Raw genomic sequence first — 16,998 nt, forward strand, 5'->3', positions numbered from 1 at the left:
AGGCCAGAGCCTCCCAGGGGCCATGACCTATGGGACCTGTTTCTTTCAAGGTCCCAGAGCTGCTGGTCTTAGCGGGCTGTCACCACCCAGTCTAAACCTGGGGACGGTGGTGTTTCTCAGCTACCTAGCATCTCCCCTGCTTTCCTTTCAGTAACGACGCTGAGCTTCTCCCGGGAGGACTGCCTCCCTGCCCTGCTGTGGCATCTCAGTGTAACTGGCATTCAGGTGCCCACCTCCCTAGCCAGGCTGGCCAGCAGCCTTCCTCTCCTGGGATGGTGTGTCTCCAGCAGAGTGACAGGAGGGCCAACCAACGAACCAACACTGCCCCCTGCTCCCCCGAAAAGATGACATCCTTGGTGCTCATGCATTCTGGATGCCACCTAAACCCCCAGCGTGGCCATTGGGGCTGCCCCTTCTGGCCTGGGGGTGGGGGGACCGTCAACTGACCAGCTACCCCAAGACTTGCAACAAAGTTCTTTGTTAGAAATTGCCAAAGTGAGCCAGACTCCCACTTCTTCTGCCGACAAGCCCATCCTACGGATTATCCACCCTCCAGTTCTATTTTTCAGGAGCCAGAGAAACTGATTTTCAGAGAAGACAGGCAAGTTGCCAAAGGCTACCGAGTCAAGGTCAGAATGTGGGTCCCCAGGACTGAGGTTCCGAGAGCTCGCCTTTCTTGTTTCCTCGTCTTTAAATGGGAATATCTACTTCTTAATGGTATCGATCCTATGACAATAACAATATTGGCAATAACAACAATAACAAGCACAGTAAGAACTGATGTTTTGGAGCCTTCTGGAAGAGCCAGGCGTGGCGCTGCATTTGATCCTCGTGATATTGTTGCAAGAGAAGGGCTATGACTGTGCCACGTGACAGATGAGAAACTAAAGGAGAGGTCATGTGAGTCGCCCGCGCTCACGAGGCTGAGGTCACGTGAGTCGCCCGCGCTCACGAGGCTGTAGATGGTAAGCTTCGAACACGGGCCTTTCTGCTTCTCAAGCCTGTGTCCCACTAGATATAAATAGGATCATAGGATGCCCCGTGCCTGGCAGGGGGCAGGAACTGAAAGTACGGTGAATGTTTTCATTTTTATACTTTTTCAGAAAAATAAATAACTTGTTCTTTGGAGTTGAGAATACCAGTACAGGGGAGGAAATTTTAAAAGGTGCCAACGAGCGCCCAAGGGAAGTTGTCCACAAGTCACCTCTGTGCCTTGCCCACCCGTATACAGAGGCCAAAGCTGTCCCCAGTTTCTCAGGCCCCTCCTGGAGGGAACTAACAGAGACGCTGAAGCACAGAAGAGGAAAGGGCACTGGGCGGGGCGGCCTGCCTCCGCTCACCTCCAGCCTCTGTGTCCGACATGCAGGCGGAGACAGGAGCAAACACCAGCGCTCTCTTTCTTCCTTTTTGACTGTTAGGTATTTAAAGGACAGGAAGGTTTGGTGTTGGTCGGGAAGCAGGACGCTGAGCGGGTGTGGGCCTGGGGCCTGAGTGGGGCTATGAACACGGCCCCACTACCTTCTAGGAGCGTGACCTTGACTAATTCATATTCCTCCCCAGGCCTTAGTGTCTTTGTCTATAAAACGAAGGCAATGGCCTCAATGACCCCCAGGGGTCCCACATTTGGCAGTGCCTGGGGTAAACTCCAGGGTGGAGGAAAGGGGACTCCACTTTGCTCCCCCTCCCAAGAAAACCCCACAGAGCAGGGCTCCGGGAATGAGCTCGGCAGATGGCCGGGGAGGCCCTCACCGGGACCTTTCCCTCAGGCTCCTCCTACTTTGCCCAAATGAACGACAGAGGAAGATTCTATTCTTCTTCCCCTCCCCAGACCTGTATCACCCGCACCTGCACCACAGCCCTATTGTGGGCAGAGAAAATGCATCAAAATACGAGGCCGAGCCACACTCGGGTACTGCTGCCACTTACAGCGAAGCTCCTGTTGACCAGGTGGCCTGGCTCCCCAGGCGTGTCCGTGGTCCGGACATCCACGTCATGGGGCGACACATAAAGCTTGGTGTTGTGCAGGTCAAAGAACTCCACTTCCGTGAGACCCACCCAGGACGCATGGCCCCAGTTGGACAGGATTTCCAAGGTTACACAGATAGCATCTTCGATGTCTCCGCCTTTTATTCTCAATTTATCCTTAACAAAGAGAAAAGAATGCCAAAGGATCAAAATGGGACAGGCTGGATTCAGCTTATCACTAAGCAACAAGTTAATTTAGCCACTCAGGGCCTCAGTTTCCCCAGTCATATGAGGAGGGTAAGAATGCACCCTTACACACGGTTATTACCAAGATTAAAAGAGCTCCTATTTGTCAGGCACTTAAAATATTATTACTGGGGGCGCCTGGGCGGCTCAGTCGGTGAAGCGTCTGCCTTTGGCTCAGGTCATGATCCCAGGGTCTTGGGATCAAGCCCCATGTGGGGTTCCTTGCTCAGCAGAGCCTGCTTCTCCCTCTCCCTCTGCCCCTATCCCCAATCTACTTGTGCTCTCTCTCTCTCAAATAAATAAATACAATCTTTAAAAAAACACATAGTTACCGTGGAACCCCAGCAGTATTTTCTTTTTAAAGATTTTATTTATTTGATAGAGAGAGATCAGTAGGCAGAGAGGCAGGCAGAGAGAGATGGAGAAGCAGGCTCCTTGCTTGCGGAGCAGAGAGCCCGATGTGGGGCTCGATCCCAGAACCCTGGGATCATGACCTGAGCTGAAGGCAGAGGCTTTAACCCACTGAGCCACCCAGGCATCCCCCAGCAGTATTTTCTGTAAGAGTTTGCAAATAACAAAAAATGTCTAAAAAGCAACAGATTCTGCCTGAACGTGCTCTTCATTCCCCCATCACTGAGTCTTTGTGGCCCACTGGCTGAACTGGGGACAGTATTATGGGCTAAATTATGTCCCCCAGCAAAATTCAGACGCTAAACCCCAACCCCAGTACCTCAGAATGTGGCTGTATTTGAAGACGAGGCTTTTAAAAGAGGTGACCCAGGTAAAAGGAGGCCATGAATGAGGCCCAAATCCAGTCCGACCCATGTCCTTCCAGAAAGGGGAGCGCTGCTCCCGAGACACACGGGGGGGGGGGGGGGGGCGCATGCTCGAGAAAGACCGCGTGAGGACACAGCCAGAGGATGGCTCTCTGAAAAGCAGGAGAGGCCTCGGCAGAAACCACACCTGCCGACACCTTGCTCTTGGACTTCAGCCCGCACAAAGGTGAGAAAACGCATCTCTGTTGTTAGGTCATCCCGTCTGCGGTGTGCGGTTACGGCCGCCCTCGCAGATAAACTGGGTCGGTAACGCGGGACCCTGGCCAAGTCACTTGATGTCCCTCGGCCTGGCTGGGAAACAGGAGATGATGACATCATCTCTCTGACATCCCGTCGTGGAGACTAAGGGAGATCCGGACACCGGGGAAGGCTCTGCCACGCATCCTGGCCCCCAGGTGCGCTCCCTAAGGGTCCAGTTCTAGCCATTTCTCCCCGAGCTGATTCGAGTGCTGCCTCCTTCGTGGGTCGGCGGTCTGGTCTGGGGCTGCATGATGCCATCAGTAAACAGTCACGCTGCAGAATGGCTTCCCGAGGCCCCTGCGGGGCCTGACTGCAGTGCTGGTCGCCACGGATCAGTCGCTCATAAAATGGTGCATTCCCTGCGTGCACATGCCCTCTGTTAATTAGCACTGGTAATCTGCAACGGTTCTGTGAGCAGGGAGTTGAGCAAATGAACAGCAACTGTTCCCTACTTATTTTTTTAATTAATAGCCAGCGAGACGTGCTATCGCTCGCAGCGTGTGTTTGGACGCGCCTTGATTGCCACGCGATGGGGATGGGGACAGGGAGGGAGGGAAGGGGGGAGGTCAGCTCCCAGCTCCAAGAAGGGACACAGGGCTGGCTTTTGTCAGCAGAGCCCACAAGTGCTGTCCTTCTCTGCCACAGGGGGCTGTGCGGGCGTGAGTCCCAGGTGCACAGGACAGTGAGGACCCTCAACCCCTGGGACTGGGAGGTGGATGAACTTGTGCTGGGAGGGGCGCTGTCCTGCCAAGGTGAGCCCGAAGGAAGGCCCGGAGAGGCGGCACAGTTCACCTTGGCTGTTGGCAGCTCAGAGGAGGAGGCCCAGATGGGCGGCGGGCAGGCTGCCTCACAGAGGGGCTGCTGGATTGCACAACCCGCGCAATCTGAAACGTGTGAAGTCCTGCAGCGGGGCTTGGAAATGAAGAAGCTGAAGGGTCTATTAACTAAGGAAGTGTCACAACTTGCCAGGGTTGGGATTCGATGGCTTTCACCTGCTTCTGAATTGCTTGCTTTAGTTATAATCCCTCGTGGGGGTTGAAGGCAAGCGCTGGTTGGGCAGCTCCTGGGCTCTGGCATTCACTGCCCCCTCCCCTGCTCTCACCAAGAACCTCTGATTTTCCGGTCGGGAAGTCACCCCTTCTCTTTTCTCGGCCACGAGGGTGGTCCTAGAGGAGGATGGGCCCCTTCCCACCCTGGGGAGGAGGAGCCTGACTGGTCCAATGAAGCAGTGTGGCTGGTCCCCTGAGCCACCAGGAGAGGGGGGCTCCGTGATGGGCCCAGGACCCCCTCTCGGTCCTGTGGGTGGTGGACATGCTCTATTCTCCTGACCATAGGGCCTGAGGGGATGAGAGCAAGAGGTGGAAACCAGTCCAGCTACTGAGGGTCCCAGGGAGACAGCAGAGCCGGGCCTGGGTGCTGAGGTGCGGACAGAGCTCCAGGATGCAGCTGAAATGGTGGAGACGCAGCGTGAGCTGCTGGATCAAGCCCCACCTGGTCCCCACTGTGGTATTTACTGTAAGAGTCTATCACCTCCTTCCCTTCATTGGATAATTCCATGTGCCCCAGGTTTTTTGTTCACCTTAAGAAGACTTGATCAACCCAGGCTCCTTTTAACGTGCCTCAGGTTTTACCACACTTAGGATCTTCATGGCTGAGAAAGCAACTGTTTCATGCAGGGGGCGTGGAGGGGTGGGGTAAAGCCTTGAATTTTCTCGATGTCTCTAGATGTCGAACTTCCAACTGATAATCTGCGGGCTCCTCCTTGCCGTAGGCCAGGCCATCGAGGTGCCTGTCCTCACAGCCTCATGGCAGCCTGTGGTCATGGATTATTTACCCAACGTGACAGCCGCACGCTCCCAGGATCAGAGAGCCTAAGAGGTCTGTCTAAGGTTACACGCCCTCTAAACAATGGCACCAGACCGGAGCCAGAGCTCGGGTCCAAGCTGGCGTGGGGTTCTTTCTGCTGTCATGGGACTTCTCTGCGTGGCTCTGGGAGGGCTTACGTGGCCATTCGTGGGAGTGGTGAGTGCCTTGGGTAAAGGAAGGGCTGAGAAGGATATGAGGGGGACACATACCTTCTAACACAAAAGAAACGTGAACCCCCATTACCCTTCCGCCCGGACGCTGCCTTGGCCTTTAGGTTCACGTGCATTAACATGTCGCACGGCTGCGGCTTTGCACGGTCGCACTGTCACAACAGACCCAATGGAGATGAACATCGCCCTTTTGCAGTTAACTCTGTCTCCTCGCCATTCTCATCCTGCATAATCGCCATAAGGATAATTCCCCTCCTTTTACACCACTGCATTGTGCTCATGTGTCATGCCTTCCTGATTAGCTCCGTTATCATGAGACATTTATGTTATTTCTGGTTCTTTCCTTCCTCATTCTTCCCTACTTCCAATCATGTCTGCAGCAGACCTCTTTGTGCCGGGAGCTTTGGCTTTGTGTTCAGCGATTTCCTTAGTGTGAGAAAGCAGGACCGCTGGGCCGGCAGGACCTATGTGTCTCTGAGGCTGTTCCTGAGCCCGGCCTTTCTGCTTTTCCAGAGGATTCCACCCATTTACTTTGCTGCCAGCTGGGAGAGCCTGCTTTGACCTTGCCAGTCCTAGAGGTTATCATAAAAAAAATCTGGGAGGGACACCTGGGTGGTTCAGTTCAGTGAAGCATCTGCCTTCGGCTCAGGTCATGATTCCAAGGTTCTGGGATCAAGTCCTGCTCATCGGGGGGCCTGCTTCTCCCTCTCCCTCTGCCGCTCCTTCTGCTTCTGCTTTTTTTTCTCTCCGGCAAATAAATAAATAAAATCTTAAAAAAAAATCCTAGAGCTCAGATATCAAGTGGGACATGAAGGCTGCTCTAATCTGCATTTCCTGGTGGCCAGCGCTGTTGGACGTTCTCCTCTGGGCTTACCTGCTATTTATACTGCCTCTTGTGTGAACAGGCCTCTCTTTGCTGTGACCCCTGGTTCCATCCCATGCCTGCCTGGGTGCTGGGCGGGAGGGGGATGGAGACTCGGGCAGAGGGACGTTACGTTTACCCGTGTCACCATCCCCACCGCACGTGGATGATGGCACCGAGGGACCCTTCCGCCCTTGGCTTTCGGGCGAGATGCCGAATGCATCTAGAAATCCCTGAAAGTCAATGTTCTCACCTCTGGGTCTGGCACACACTCCTCCGTTGCTGAAGCCACCGTGCTGAGCCGGGCAGAGTCGCTTTCGATGGCCTGGAGCACTTTCAGAAGCGTTTGCTGCTGCCTGAAAGGGGGTTTTGGTTCAGCACACCGGCAGTGACAGATGGTTCGCACCAGGGAACAGACCCATCAGCACCAACTTTTCTAGCTCAGAAGAAGCTGCGGTTTGAGAAGAGAGTCCCTGCTCCACGTAGAGCTCAAAGGTGCGCATGGGCTGTTTCCCCCCTCCCCCCCTTTATAATAACCGGTAACTAGGCATGAAGGAAGAGCCAAGGAGAAGAAGCTGTCCGGGGCGAGATGGCATCAGACCGGAAAGACGGCTAAGACGGCGAAGCTGACTGGTAATGGCTTTTACCTTTTGAAGGGCTGTTAAAACCAACCAACCAACCAGGTGAAAGTCCTGAAGAATTTGCTTTCTGGACCTTTACTAAAAACCCCCACTACTCCTGGGCCACACACCTACTTTGCACCTCCTGTTTCTGGGACCACAGGCATTCCCCACTCAGCAGAGTGGGGTTTGCAAACGCACCCCACATGTGCTGTTTAAGGCGGGGGACCCTCAAGACCCCAGAGCACCAAGGATCTTGACGACGAAGAAAGCAGCATTGGGGGACGCGTGTGCCGCCCACAAACAGAGCTCTATCAGATGGAAGTACCCCCTCAGGGACTAGCCCTCTCCCGCGTGGAACCCGTGGGTTTGTACTCATGGCCGCCAGGGGACACAGCCCTGGTTTCCAGTCTGAGGACTGCAGACTCTTAGAGGGATGCCCGGGCCCCCTAACAGCGAGTTCACCACTGTCCGCTGCATGGGCTACTCTGGGGGGGTGGATAAGATCTTACACAGGATGGATGGAACCGGACTAGCAAAGACACTCCGGCAGGAAAGACATAAATTCTGTTCTGTGCTTTAGGGCCGGAGGGGGAGGGAGGGTCCGGTATACGGGAGCAGCTTTACGTGGGCCTGGGGTAACACAGGAGAAGCAAAGAGAAGGCGCAGACAACGAGACTCTCATCGCTGCACTGCTGCGGGGTTCTGGTTCTGTGTTGAAGCCACCTTGGTAAGTACCTGCTCCCCAAAAGGCCGATTCTGTCAATGGCTTGGCTGACGGCTCTGGCTCCCCCTGCTGCCCTGGACGGCTCCTGCGGGCTGGCCGGGCTGGTCGCGCTGGTGGCCGGGGCTGTAGGATGCTGCGGGGGAGGGGCATGGCAATGCTTAGAAGCAGGAAGAGGGAAAAGGACTGAGAGGGACCCAGTCTACAGGAGCTGGTGCGATCCAGGACCCCCCACCACGACCTCTGCAAAAAGACACGAGATCCCTGGTTCTTATGATCTGGGGGGTCTCAGCAAACGATCTCCTCAATCAGCTATTGAAAAATTTCTCTCATCAAAACCTTATCTCCCCCTCTCGGTCACACCCCTGCTCTGTTTGCTACAAAGTAACCAGACTCCGTGGAAGGATTCCAGTGACATCCTTATGGCCCTTTCATTCTTAATCCTCCTTTGACATTTATCATCTCAACTAGAAACGTGCTCCGTTCTCTATCTGCAAATGATTTTAGTTATTGGAAGCTCTGCGGGTCCGGGGTCGGGTTATCCAGAAATCATGCCTACGGGGTGGGCAGTCCGCAGACCAGTCGGAAACGTCAGCGGACGAGGAGAAGGAAGGGCTGGGAAAGACAGAACGAACAGGAGGGACATCTAAAGGAAACCTCAGTGGTGCTCTGGGGAGCTCCCTCCTCCCCTCCCCACCTCCTCCCCCTACCCGCTGGGGCCCCCCATCCCCACCACTAATCAGGTTCTTCCCACTTCAACGCACTCCCCTGTCCCTTCTACCTGCTGTTCCGTGCTGCTGGCTCGTTCCCTAAGACACAGGGCTCAGCTCAAACAGGACCCTCCAAGGGGCTTCCTCGGACCGCCCTCCCAGAGGGGAGCCACCATCTATTATCTTCTCCTCTTGTGTCTCTCTGCAGTCGTCTCTGTGTATTTATGGCTTTGTGTGCTAGTCTGCAAGCTCCCTGAGGCCAGGGGCTAATCTGATCTGACTGAGCCACCTCTGGATTCTGAGCACATGGCCTAGACTTGTGCACAATCTAACAAACACATTTCGGGGTGTGCTGTTCGTTCACGTCTGAGCTTGCTGGGGCCCTCTTTGCTGAGATAGGCCTGACTGACCTAGGTAGGTACAGATACAATTGATTTATTCAGGGTCCTAAGATCTGTTTTTGTGCTGTCTTGTCAGGAAGCAGAAACGTAACAAGGAACTGGAGTCCCCGGGCCTGAGTGAGTTCTGGCCCCCCCTCTCGGAACGCCAGGCAAGCTACTCCAGCCCAGGTTTCCCCATCCGTGAAATGGGCAGAAGGACACAGTGCTCAGGGAGCACCGGGCGTGCCTGCAGGGACCACAGCGGGAAGCTGTCTGGAGGTTCCTGGGTGCTGCTGGGGACAGTGGGCACAAGGTTTTGTTGACCTGCTCAAGTCCTCACCGACCTCAGGGCTCTTCTCCTTGCCCTTCGGCAGACTGGTCCACGGTTTTGCTGCTGGTCCCTCCATGTCCTAGAATGATATGATCACATGATCTGAGGTCAGAAGAGAGCCATCCACTGTGTAGTCTGCACGGACAGACAGGGCACAGAGGCGCAAAAGGACCGTCCTGAGATCCCACAGACACGAATGTCAGGAGCAAAGGACTGAGCTCCAAGAAGACAGACAACAGGTACTGCTCGATGAACGCCCCAAAGGGCAGCCAGTGCTAGAGCCCGGGGAGCAGCTGGAAGTGTGCGGTGTGTCACCGAGGCGTGCCCAAAGCCTCCATCCTCCTGCCTCTTGTGCAAAGCTGAAGGTGCCGGACACAAACACAAACACCTGCCAGGCCAGGGAAGTTTCTGGAACAGGAGCAGTGGGTCAGGGGCAGGAAAACAGGGCAGATGAGAGTTCAGGATGCCTATGCAACATCTCCTTTTGCAAGTGCTGCTCAGACACTACCGGGTCCCCGGGGAGCCTCCTGTGGTCCCTGCCCTCTGCCCCTGAACGCACCTGCAGTGGGCTGGTGGAGGGCTCAGTCTTTCTGCCGAGGAGGGCCCTCTGCAGAGCTTCGTTCTCCACGTGGATGGCCCTGAGCACCGCTGAGGCGTCTTCCTCTCGGTCCTCAGCCTCATGCACAGGTTTTCGGGTGGCCGAGAGGGGTCTCTCGCGGCGGCTTCCGGGTCCTGCAGGTGGAAATGGGGTATGCCTTTAGACCGCATTCACGGAGTGCAGCTCAAAATCCGTTAGGCCTGAATCGAGGAGCATTCTATAAAACAACTGGCTTGTACTCTCCAAAAATGTCAAGGTCACACAAGACAAGGGGAAAAAAAAAAAAAAAAGGCCCAGAGAGCAATTCCAAATTAAAGGAGACTGGGCAGACATGGCAGCAGGATGTGGTTTCAAACCTGGCACTGGATCCTGGGTGGGAAAACACTGGCAGAAAGGACATTACTACAGCAAGTAGAGGAGCCCCAATACAGTGTGTGGCGTAGATAACGGTATCATAGTGATGCTTACTCTCCTGAATTTCCTTAGTGTGCTGTGCTCATGGGAAATGAATCGCCCCAGTCTTAGGAGACGCACACTGCAGTGTTTAGAGGTAAAGGAGAATGTGTCTGCAACTGAATCTCCAGTACACATCCACACACACATCCACACACAGATACACACAGAGCACAGACAGAAATCAGTGGGAACAGGGGGTGCCTGGCTGGCTCAGTCAGTTGAGCGCCCCACTCTTGATCTTGGGGTCGTGAGTTCAAGCCCCGTGTTGGGCCTGGAGCTTATGTAAAAGAAAACTGATCAATCACTCAATCCATCACCTGGGACAAAATGTTACCGGCCGGTGAGTGTGGCTGGAGGGTCTATGGAGGGTCAGCTGTGCTATCTTTGCAACTTTAAGTTTGAAATCACATCTAAATAAAAAGTTGTAAGCTCTAACGAAGTACTTATGGGGACTAATATATGCTCTCGTGGAGACAGATGGGTATCTGGGAATATTTTACTTTATCCTGTTTTGCTTTTCCATGGGCAACAAGAATTGCAAAGACTTTACATCCCAATTTAAGAAAAAAAGCATTGCAATGCTGTGGGCGATTCCAGAAGTTCTAAGGAGAGGACAATTGGTTTTATAAAGTGACATGCAGACAGAGCCCAGTAAGACTGGCTGAATGAAATAAATAACGGTACGCCCACCCAACAGAGGGCTATGCAGCAAAGGAAAGCAGACTAAACTATCTGCAGATAAAATTAAACGATGACTCGAATTTCCTTCCTAATCATCTGGGCAGTGGGTGGGGATGTAGATGGAGAGACATTGGCCATCAATTCATGACTGCGAAGGCCAGGTAATGGACACACGGAGGTCACTGTAACGCCCTCTCAATTACTTATGTGTGGAATCTTTCCATATTAGGAAAAAAAAAAACCTCCATTTAAAAATAGAACTGCCTGAAATGTTTCTATCAGAATGCTTAAAGAGGCTTTTCCCAATTGACTTTCATCCCCTCGGCAAATATTTCTTGAGGGCCACTGTGCCTGGCTCTGTCCTCGGCACTGGGGACCCAGCAGTGACGAGATGGATCGGGAACCCGGCTTTGTAAAGTAGGACAAGTAGCTGGGGGAAATGATCTACAAAACAGAGCGTTAGATGTCGGAAAATGTTACGGAGGAACAGGCAAGAGCAGAACAGAGTGGGGCTGCGGTGGGTGAGACTGTGGTCCAGGCACTAGCGTGGACACACCCGTGGGCAGTTGCTCCCGGAGCAGCCAGGTGCCGTGTGTGGGCTGACACGTTGAGACAGGGAGACAGGTTCAGGAGGCCCGAGTGGGGGATCACTCAAAGCCGTGGAGGTCACAAGCTTGCTACTCTGAGTGAAAGGGAGAGCCATGGTAGGCTCTAAAGGAGGGGAGAACTTGACTTGACTTAGGTGCTGAGCTGGGGACAGAAGGGACTAGGTTTCTAGAAGTTTCCAGCTGCAGCCAGCGGGAGGCATGGCAGTGGCAGGGAAGGGACCCAGACTGCGGTAGTGAAGGCAGGGCCCATGGGGTGGCCGGACAACGTGGGCGTGGCTGGGAGAGAGGAAGGGCTGAGTGACAAGGGCTCGGTGGAGCAGGTTTGGGAGCGGAGAGCAGGGGCTCAGGTTTGGACAGATTGGGCCCGAGATGTATGATTCGGGCATCCAAGTGGAGCCAACAAGTTGCACGTCCACACTCGAGTCTGAGTCTGGGAGCAGGTCTGTGCAGAGATTTGAATTCGGCAGAAGCGACTGGATTGTATCAACCAGCAGTCATGTCAAAGATGGACACGGACGCCGGCCTCTAACACACTGGGAATTCACGGGTGACCTCTTAGGATTTATGACACAGCATCCTTTGAATACTGAGTCCTTGAGCCCAACCATCCACGCTGAGTACTGAGCATTCCATGCGGCACTCGACCATCTACTACACCGTGTCAGAATGCTGCATCTGAAGGAATGTTCTAGCAGCCACATCCGGAACGGCCTTGGGAAGAGAGGAGTGGAAGCACGGCAGTTGCACCAGGCTGACTCCCTGTACGGCTGGGCACGGGGCTGATGGGAGACCCTGGGTTTTTATGGGAAAGCTCAACTAAAATGAGGGCCTATCAGTTTCTACCGGGCGCCCAGGGAGTGGCTGTGAATTTGAATGCCCCGTGCCAGGGCCGCAGCCCAGCTCCAGCCAGCAGCTGCCGTTTGAGCTACACTCTCAGCATGGTCTCCCCGCCCCCCCCCCCCCCCGAAAAGCTAGAATCGGAAATCTATGTGAAATCCCCTGAATTTTATGTATTTACAGACATATTCTGGTTTTTAAGAAATCTTATGAAGGCCAATAGAGCCAGAAGGGCTAGCCTACCCCAAGGCCACAACAAGTCCAAGCCACTCTCCCAGGAGGGTCAGGGGCACCCAAAGGAACCTCAAATGCCCGCGGCCGGCCGGCCAGGGCAATGAACAGTGAGTGGGTCATGTTCTGACTGCGAAGTGCTGCCTCTCGTTATTGCCTCAATGCTGCTCCCAGGGACAGAAGCGTAAGGAGCTGCTGGGCAAATGACCCGGGATTCTGCTCATCCTGGTCAAGGCCACTTTACAGCCTTCCTTATGAGGGACTTGGTCTGCTCTGCAACGGGGCCGGGTGGGCGGGGGGGGTGAGACGGTAAAACAAATACCCCAACAGAGCATAAAGGAGGACCGGCAGCAGCTCGGCATGTCCAGCTGACGGGGGTGGGGGGGGTCCTTACTGGCGTGGAAATGCGGGTGGGTAAAAGGGATGCACACGGCCACACGGGGCTCAGGTCCTGGGAGTAGCGAGGGGGACGGGGACGGGGAGGAGTCAAAGGAAGCCCAAGGACCTGGTCTTGAGCTACTCTGAAGCTGGAACAGAAAAATCCACACCCTCGCCCCCAGGGCAGCTGAGGTGGAAATGGGCTCCTGGCAAGGCCAAGGTTATTAATGACACAGGCTCTCGACCTACTCTAAGCTGGGGAATGACGCGCCCCACCCCCACCCCGCCTCACGGAGCTCACAGTCAAGGGACAGAGGCAGACACGGATCAGGCAGGTGCACACTGGATCTACCGGCAGGTGGAGACAAGCGCTACGAGGAACAAAGTGGGGCAAAGGCCAGAGGTGACAGAGGTGGCAGGGAAAAAGACACTATTTGAGCCCCTTGGTTAGGGTAGGTGACACCTGAGCGGAGACCTGAAGGCAGCGGGCCCCGCGAATACCCACACAAGGAGGCCATTCCGCCTTGGCACCTGCCAAGGGAACAGCAGGTCCGAGGCCCTGCGGTGGGTGGGGCTTGCCAGATGAGGTATGGCAAGGCAGCCTGGAGTGGGCCGGAGGGTGAAGAGATCTCGGCCTTGGTTCTCATGTGGGCCCGAGGCCATGTCAGCCCAACAGGCCTCCTGCTATGACCCCGGCACCTGGCATGATGATTTTTGTCAAAATGTACAGAAAATGATTTCGGCCCCAAACTTTGTCAGTCTCGGTTTTTGTGAATATCACTACTGCGTCCTGTTCCCTCCACCATCTGCAGGAAAGCAGAGCTGAAGAATTCAAGGCTCATTCTGATCCTATATGTGATTCTATAAATTAGCGACTGAGGTCATGTGTCAAGCTAAACACGTGTGCTCACGCTGTGACATGAGGGGGGGCAAACCGCCGTGTTGACGGGAGTCTTGGGCAGTGCCAGGACAAGCAGAACCTGCAATTCATGAGCTCCTCCTCCGTGGCCCACATGGAGCACGTATAAAGTCGTTCTAAAGGGAGCTGGGTGGCGACCCCTGCCTTTTTACCGTCTTTCCGTGGGCAAGTGGCCCGCCCTCTGTTGCCTCAATGGCCCGGGACCGGGGTAGAAGAAGGTGCCAGACACCACCACCTGTCCTTGGTTGCTGCAACCCTAGACTCACCTCTTCTTCAAAAAGGATACTGAGAGAGGCTTTTTCTTCCAGTGGGGTCCAGTTCTGGCTGCAAAAACACTTCTGCCCCAAGCATCTTTCCCTTGGGAGGGAGTGCTCCCCCCCGACAGCATGATCACCGCGAGCTGCCTGTGCCCTTTGAGTCATACTATGCTAAGATGATGCTTTTAGAAATTAAATCACCCTTTCTCTGAAGGTCAACCCTGAAGCTCCCCTACCAAAACCTTCCCCACCCATGGCTTTCCAGAAACATGGACACAGGGCGCTTGCATCCTCCTGAACCTCATCTCTGCTGATCAGTTCGTGTTCACTGAGCATTTCCGCACGACACATGAGGCAACCACCTTTTAACTCGTGTCGACGCTCTCATCGCTCACTTGGCCGAGCCCGTTTTGCACCAGCCTGAACACCACATGAGGGCGGATTTATTTTCGTCGTACACCTAGAGAATGGCAGATTTATTCACACAATAAATTTGTGCCACCAGCAAGAACCAAATTGCACATTTTAATTTATCCCACACTGCTCTTTTCTGGTCGAAAACCATCCCTCTCCCGTTAACTCCACTTGCTCTTTGCCTTGCCAAAACTTGCCTTCTCTCTCTCTCTCTCTCTCTCTCTCTCTCTGTCTCCCCAGGAAACAAAGAGCCTATCAAACACGGGAGATTTGCCGTGAATATAACACATGTCACGGGAGGAGAGAGGAGAGGGGTATGCGGGGCTGCCAGGCAGCTCACAGGCTGGGTGACTTGTTCCCACCTGCTAGCCAGGACTCTCGAAAAGCTCACATTCAGGGTCTCAGCAAAATTACCCCTCACCACACGTGCGGGGCCTCGGAGGTCACCTGGGAGTCCACTGAATGGGCGGATATTACATCTGAGAACAAGGTTCACGGAGAAGATCGTAAGCCAGCAGCCCGAAGGCCAAATCCAGCGGCAGATGTGTATTGTGCCACTTTCACTTTTTTTTCAAATTTGAAATAGATGCCAAGCTTTTTTTTTTTTTTTTAAAGAGGAAATCCACCTGAAAATTGGAATTCCTGGTGTCTCCTGAAAAAATCATACGAGCTAGTAACCTCTGATTAGCATTCCCATGTGGCGATCCCAGGGCTGGAGCTGGGTAGCAGTGCCCCCGTTAGGCCGTGAGCCCTCTGGGTTCCATGGTGCACCCCCACTGGCCGTGGTCGGGTGCCCATTGGCCTGGAAACTGGGCACTGATTTGTGCAGTGAAAGATCCAGGGAAACAGCTGACTTAGCCCTCTTTTGTCCAGAGATGTCCACACTCGTCTCTAAAATCCAACTGGCAGGGGGACAGGGGGCTGGCTGCGCCGGGACAGAGGTCCACGCCTGAGTACTCCACACCGCCATGCATTTCACTGAAGTGCGGCCTTATCAGGCCACACGCTTCCTGTGGTGTAAGAGACGGTGACCAGTGTCCACTCATTCCTCCGTTCCCTGCTCGAGGTGGGTGGTGCAAGGGGTAGAGTCTGTTTCTCCAGCTGGGCTTGGCCTGGTGGCTTTCTTGGGCTAACAGGTCACTGGACGATTGTGACCAAGCAGAGTCTTAAAAAAGCACTTATGCTTTGGGGTGTGCCCTCACTGAGACCACCACATGCTGGCTAGTGAGACCACGTGAAACAGAGACGGGTCATCCCAGCTGAGGTCCACAGGCCAAGTGGCCTGCTGTCATCTGAGTGACCGGCCATCTGACACCATCCAGTCCACCTGCAGCGTCCTCAGTGGAAGTCAAAGGGTTGCTGTTTCAAGCCACTGATTTTGGGACAGCTCATTAGGTGGCTGTAAACAGCTGATAAACACGGCTCATCAGGGCCTGTGTTCTTTCATCTCCAGAGCTTCTCTGGGCCTCTCCATGGGCAGATGTCTATGACTCTACAGTTCTGTCTGTCTGTATGTATGCAGATGTCTGTCTGTAACTCTTATACTCATCCTCTTGCCGCTAGCTCTTCTTTGCGCCGGGAATGCATATGATTTTCAAGGAACGCAATCAGGGCTCCCCATGCCGCCCTCACTGAATGGTTCCACTCTTTTCTCTTGGATAGGACGGTCCTTTGGTCCATAGCCTACCCCTGGAGAATGGGTAGCAAACATCTGTGTGCTTCAGAAGTCAGAAGTCAGTTGCTTCTGACTTCCCCGTAGCAGCACTCCGCTGCATAGCACCCAGGCTTTCCTTCGGGGAACCGGCCCTTCCCTACTCTTCTCGGGCTACAGAGTTTGGACAGATCTGACCACATTCCTGGCCCAGCCTAGGGCAAAGACAGAACTGCCTCTCCCAGACCATGCAGACTAGAGATCCGTTCAGGGGACAGCTGGCTCTCGGGCTCTGCTGGAATTATTAGGAAAGGAGCCGTCCCTGTCCCTAGGGTTGCTGAGCCGGTAAGAGAGAGCCTAGAGCCCCTGGGGGCCACCTGTGGGCTGTGCCTGAGACCAGAGACATGGTTCTCAAAGTGTGATCCCTGGACTGGCAATATCGGCACCACTGGAACTTGCCAGGTGATTAAAAGACTTAGGCTCCATTCTAGATGCACTGAATTAGAAACAGGCTGGGGCCCAAAAGTTTGTTTTCATTTGCTCTGCAAATAATTCTGATGCACGTTCCAAGTTTGAGACCTGCTGGACTAGAGAAGACTAGAGCTAAGTGATGACGAAAGAGCTTCCCGGTGGTATCATCTGGGCACCTGGATCCCTCCATGCCTGAGGCTAAATCTATAGTCCTGGACTTCCCAGGTCTGGGAGCAATACATGTTCCTTCATTGCTCCAGCCAGTTTGGGTTTCTGTCACTTGTGATTAATAAGGAACAATGACTAACTATGTTATAAGACTCAGGGCTTCGGCAGAATGGTCTTTCTGCCGCTGGTACCTGATAGAAATGCTAAGTGCGGGCTGTCAGGGTCCTCTAATTCAATCACGCTGAGGGGTGTTACTTTATTTCTGTGGTTGGCAGCTTGTCTGAGAAAAGTGGTTCAGATACATCACTTCCCTAGAGCACTCTGACAACTCGGACAGTAAACTTCCTACATTAAAGACTGATGTTCTTTCACCCTCAAG

At 54.0% G+C, this 16,998-nt stretch overlaps 1 protein-coding gene across 3 annotated transcripts in view; it reads right to left on the reverse strand.

Annotated features, from left to right (window-relative positions):
• KATNIP (katanin interacting protein) overlaps window positions 1-16,998 on the reverse strand; it is a 172,472-nt gene that overhangs the window by 56,838 nt on the left and 98,636 nt on the right. For all 3 annotated transcript variants that reach the window (XR_009407000.1, XM_059415072.1, XM_059415073.1), the window contains 5 exons: window positions 9,510-9,682; window positions 8,964-9,029; window positions 7,544-7,665; window positions 6,439-6,541; window positions 1,927-2,142 (listed from right to left, as the gene is read on the reverse strand). Coding sequence is in view for 2 of the 3 variants with exons in the window: in XM_059415072.1 (XP_059271055.1) it covers window positions 1,927-2,142; window positions 6,439-6,541; window positions 7,544-7,665; window positions 8,964-9,029; window positions 9,510-9,682 (680 nt within the window). In the remaining variant the exon portion in view is untranslated. The remainder of the gene's footprint in view (window positions 1-1,926; window positions 2,143-6,438; window positions 6,542-7,543; window positions 7,666-8,963; window positions 9,030-9,509; window positions 9,683-16,998) is intronic.

This window comes from Mustela nigripes, chromosome 11, assembly GCF_022355385.1.
Source record: "Mustela nigripes isolate SB6536 chromosome 11, MUSNIG.SB6536, whole genome shotgun sequence".
NCBI lineage: Eukaryota > Metazoa > Chordata > Mammalia > Carnivora > Mustelidae > Mustela > Mustela nigripes.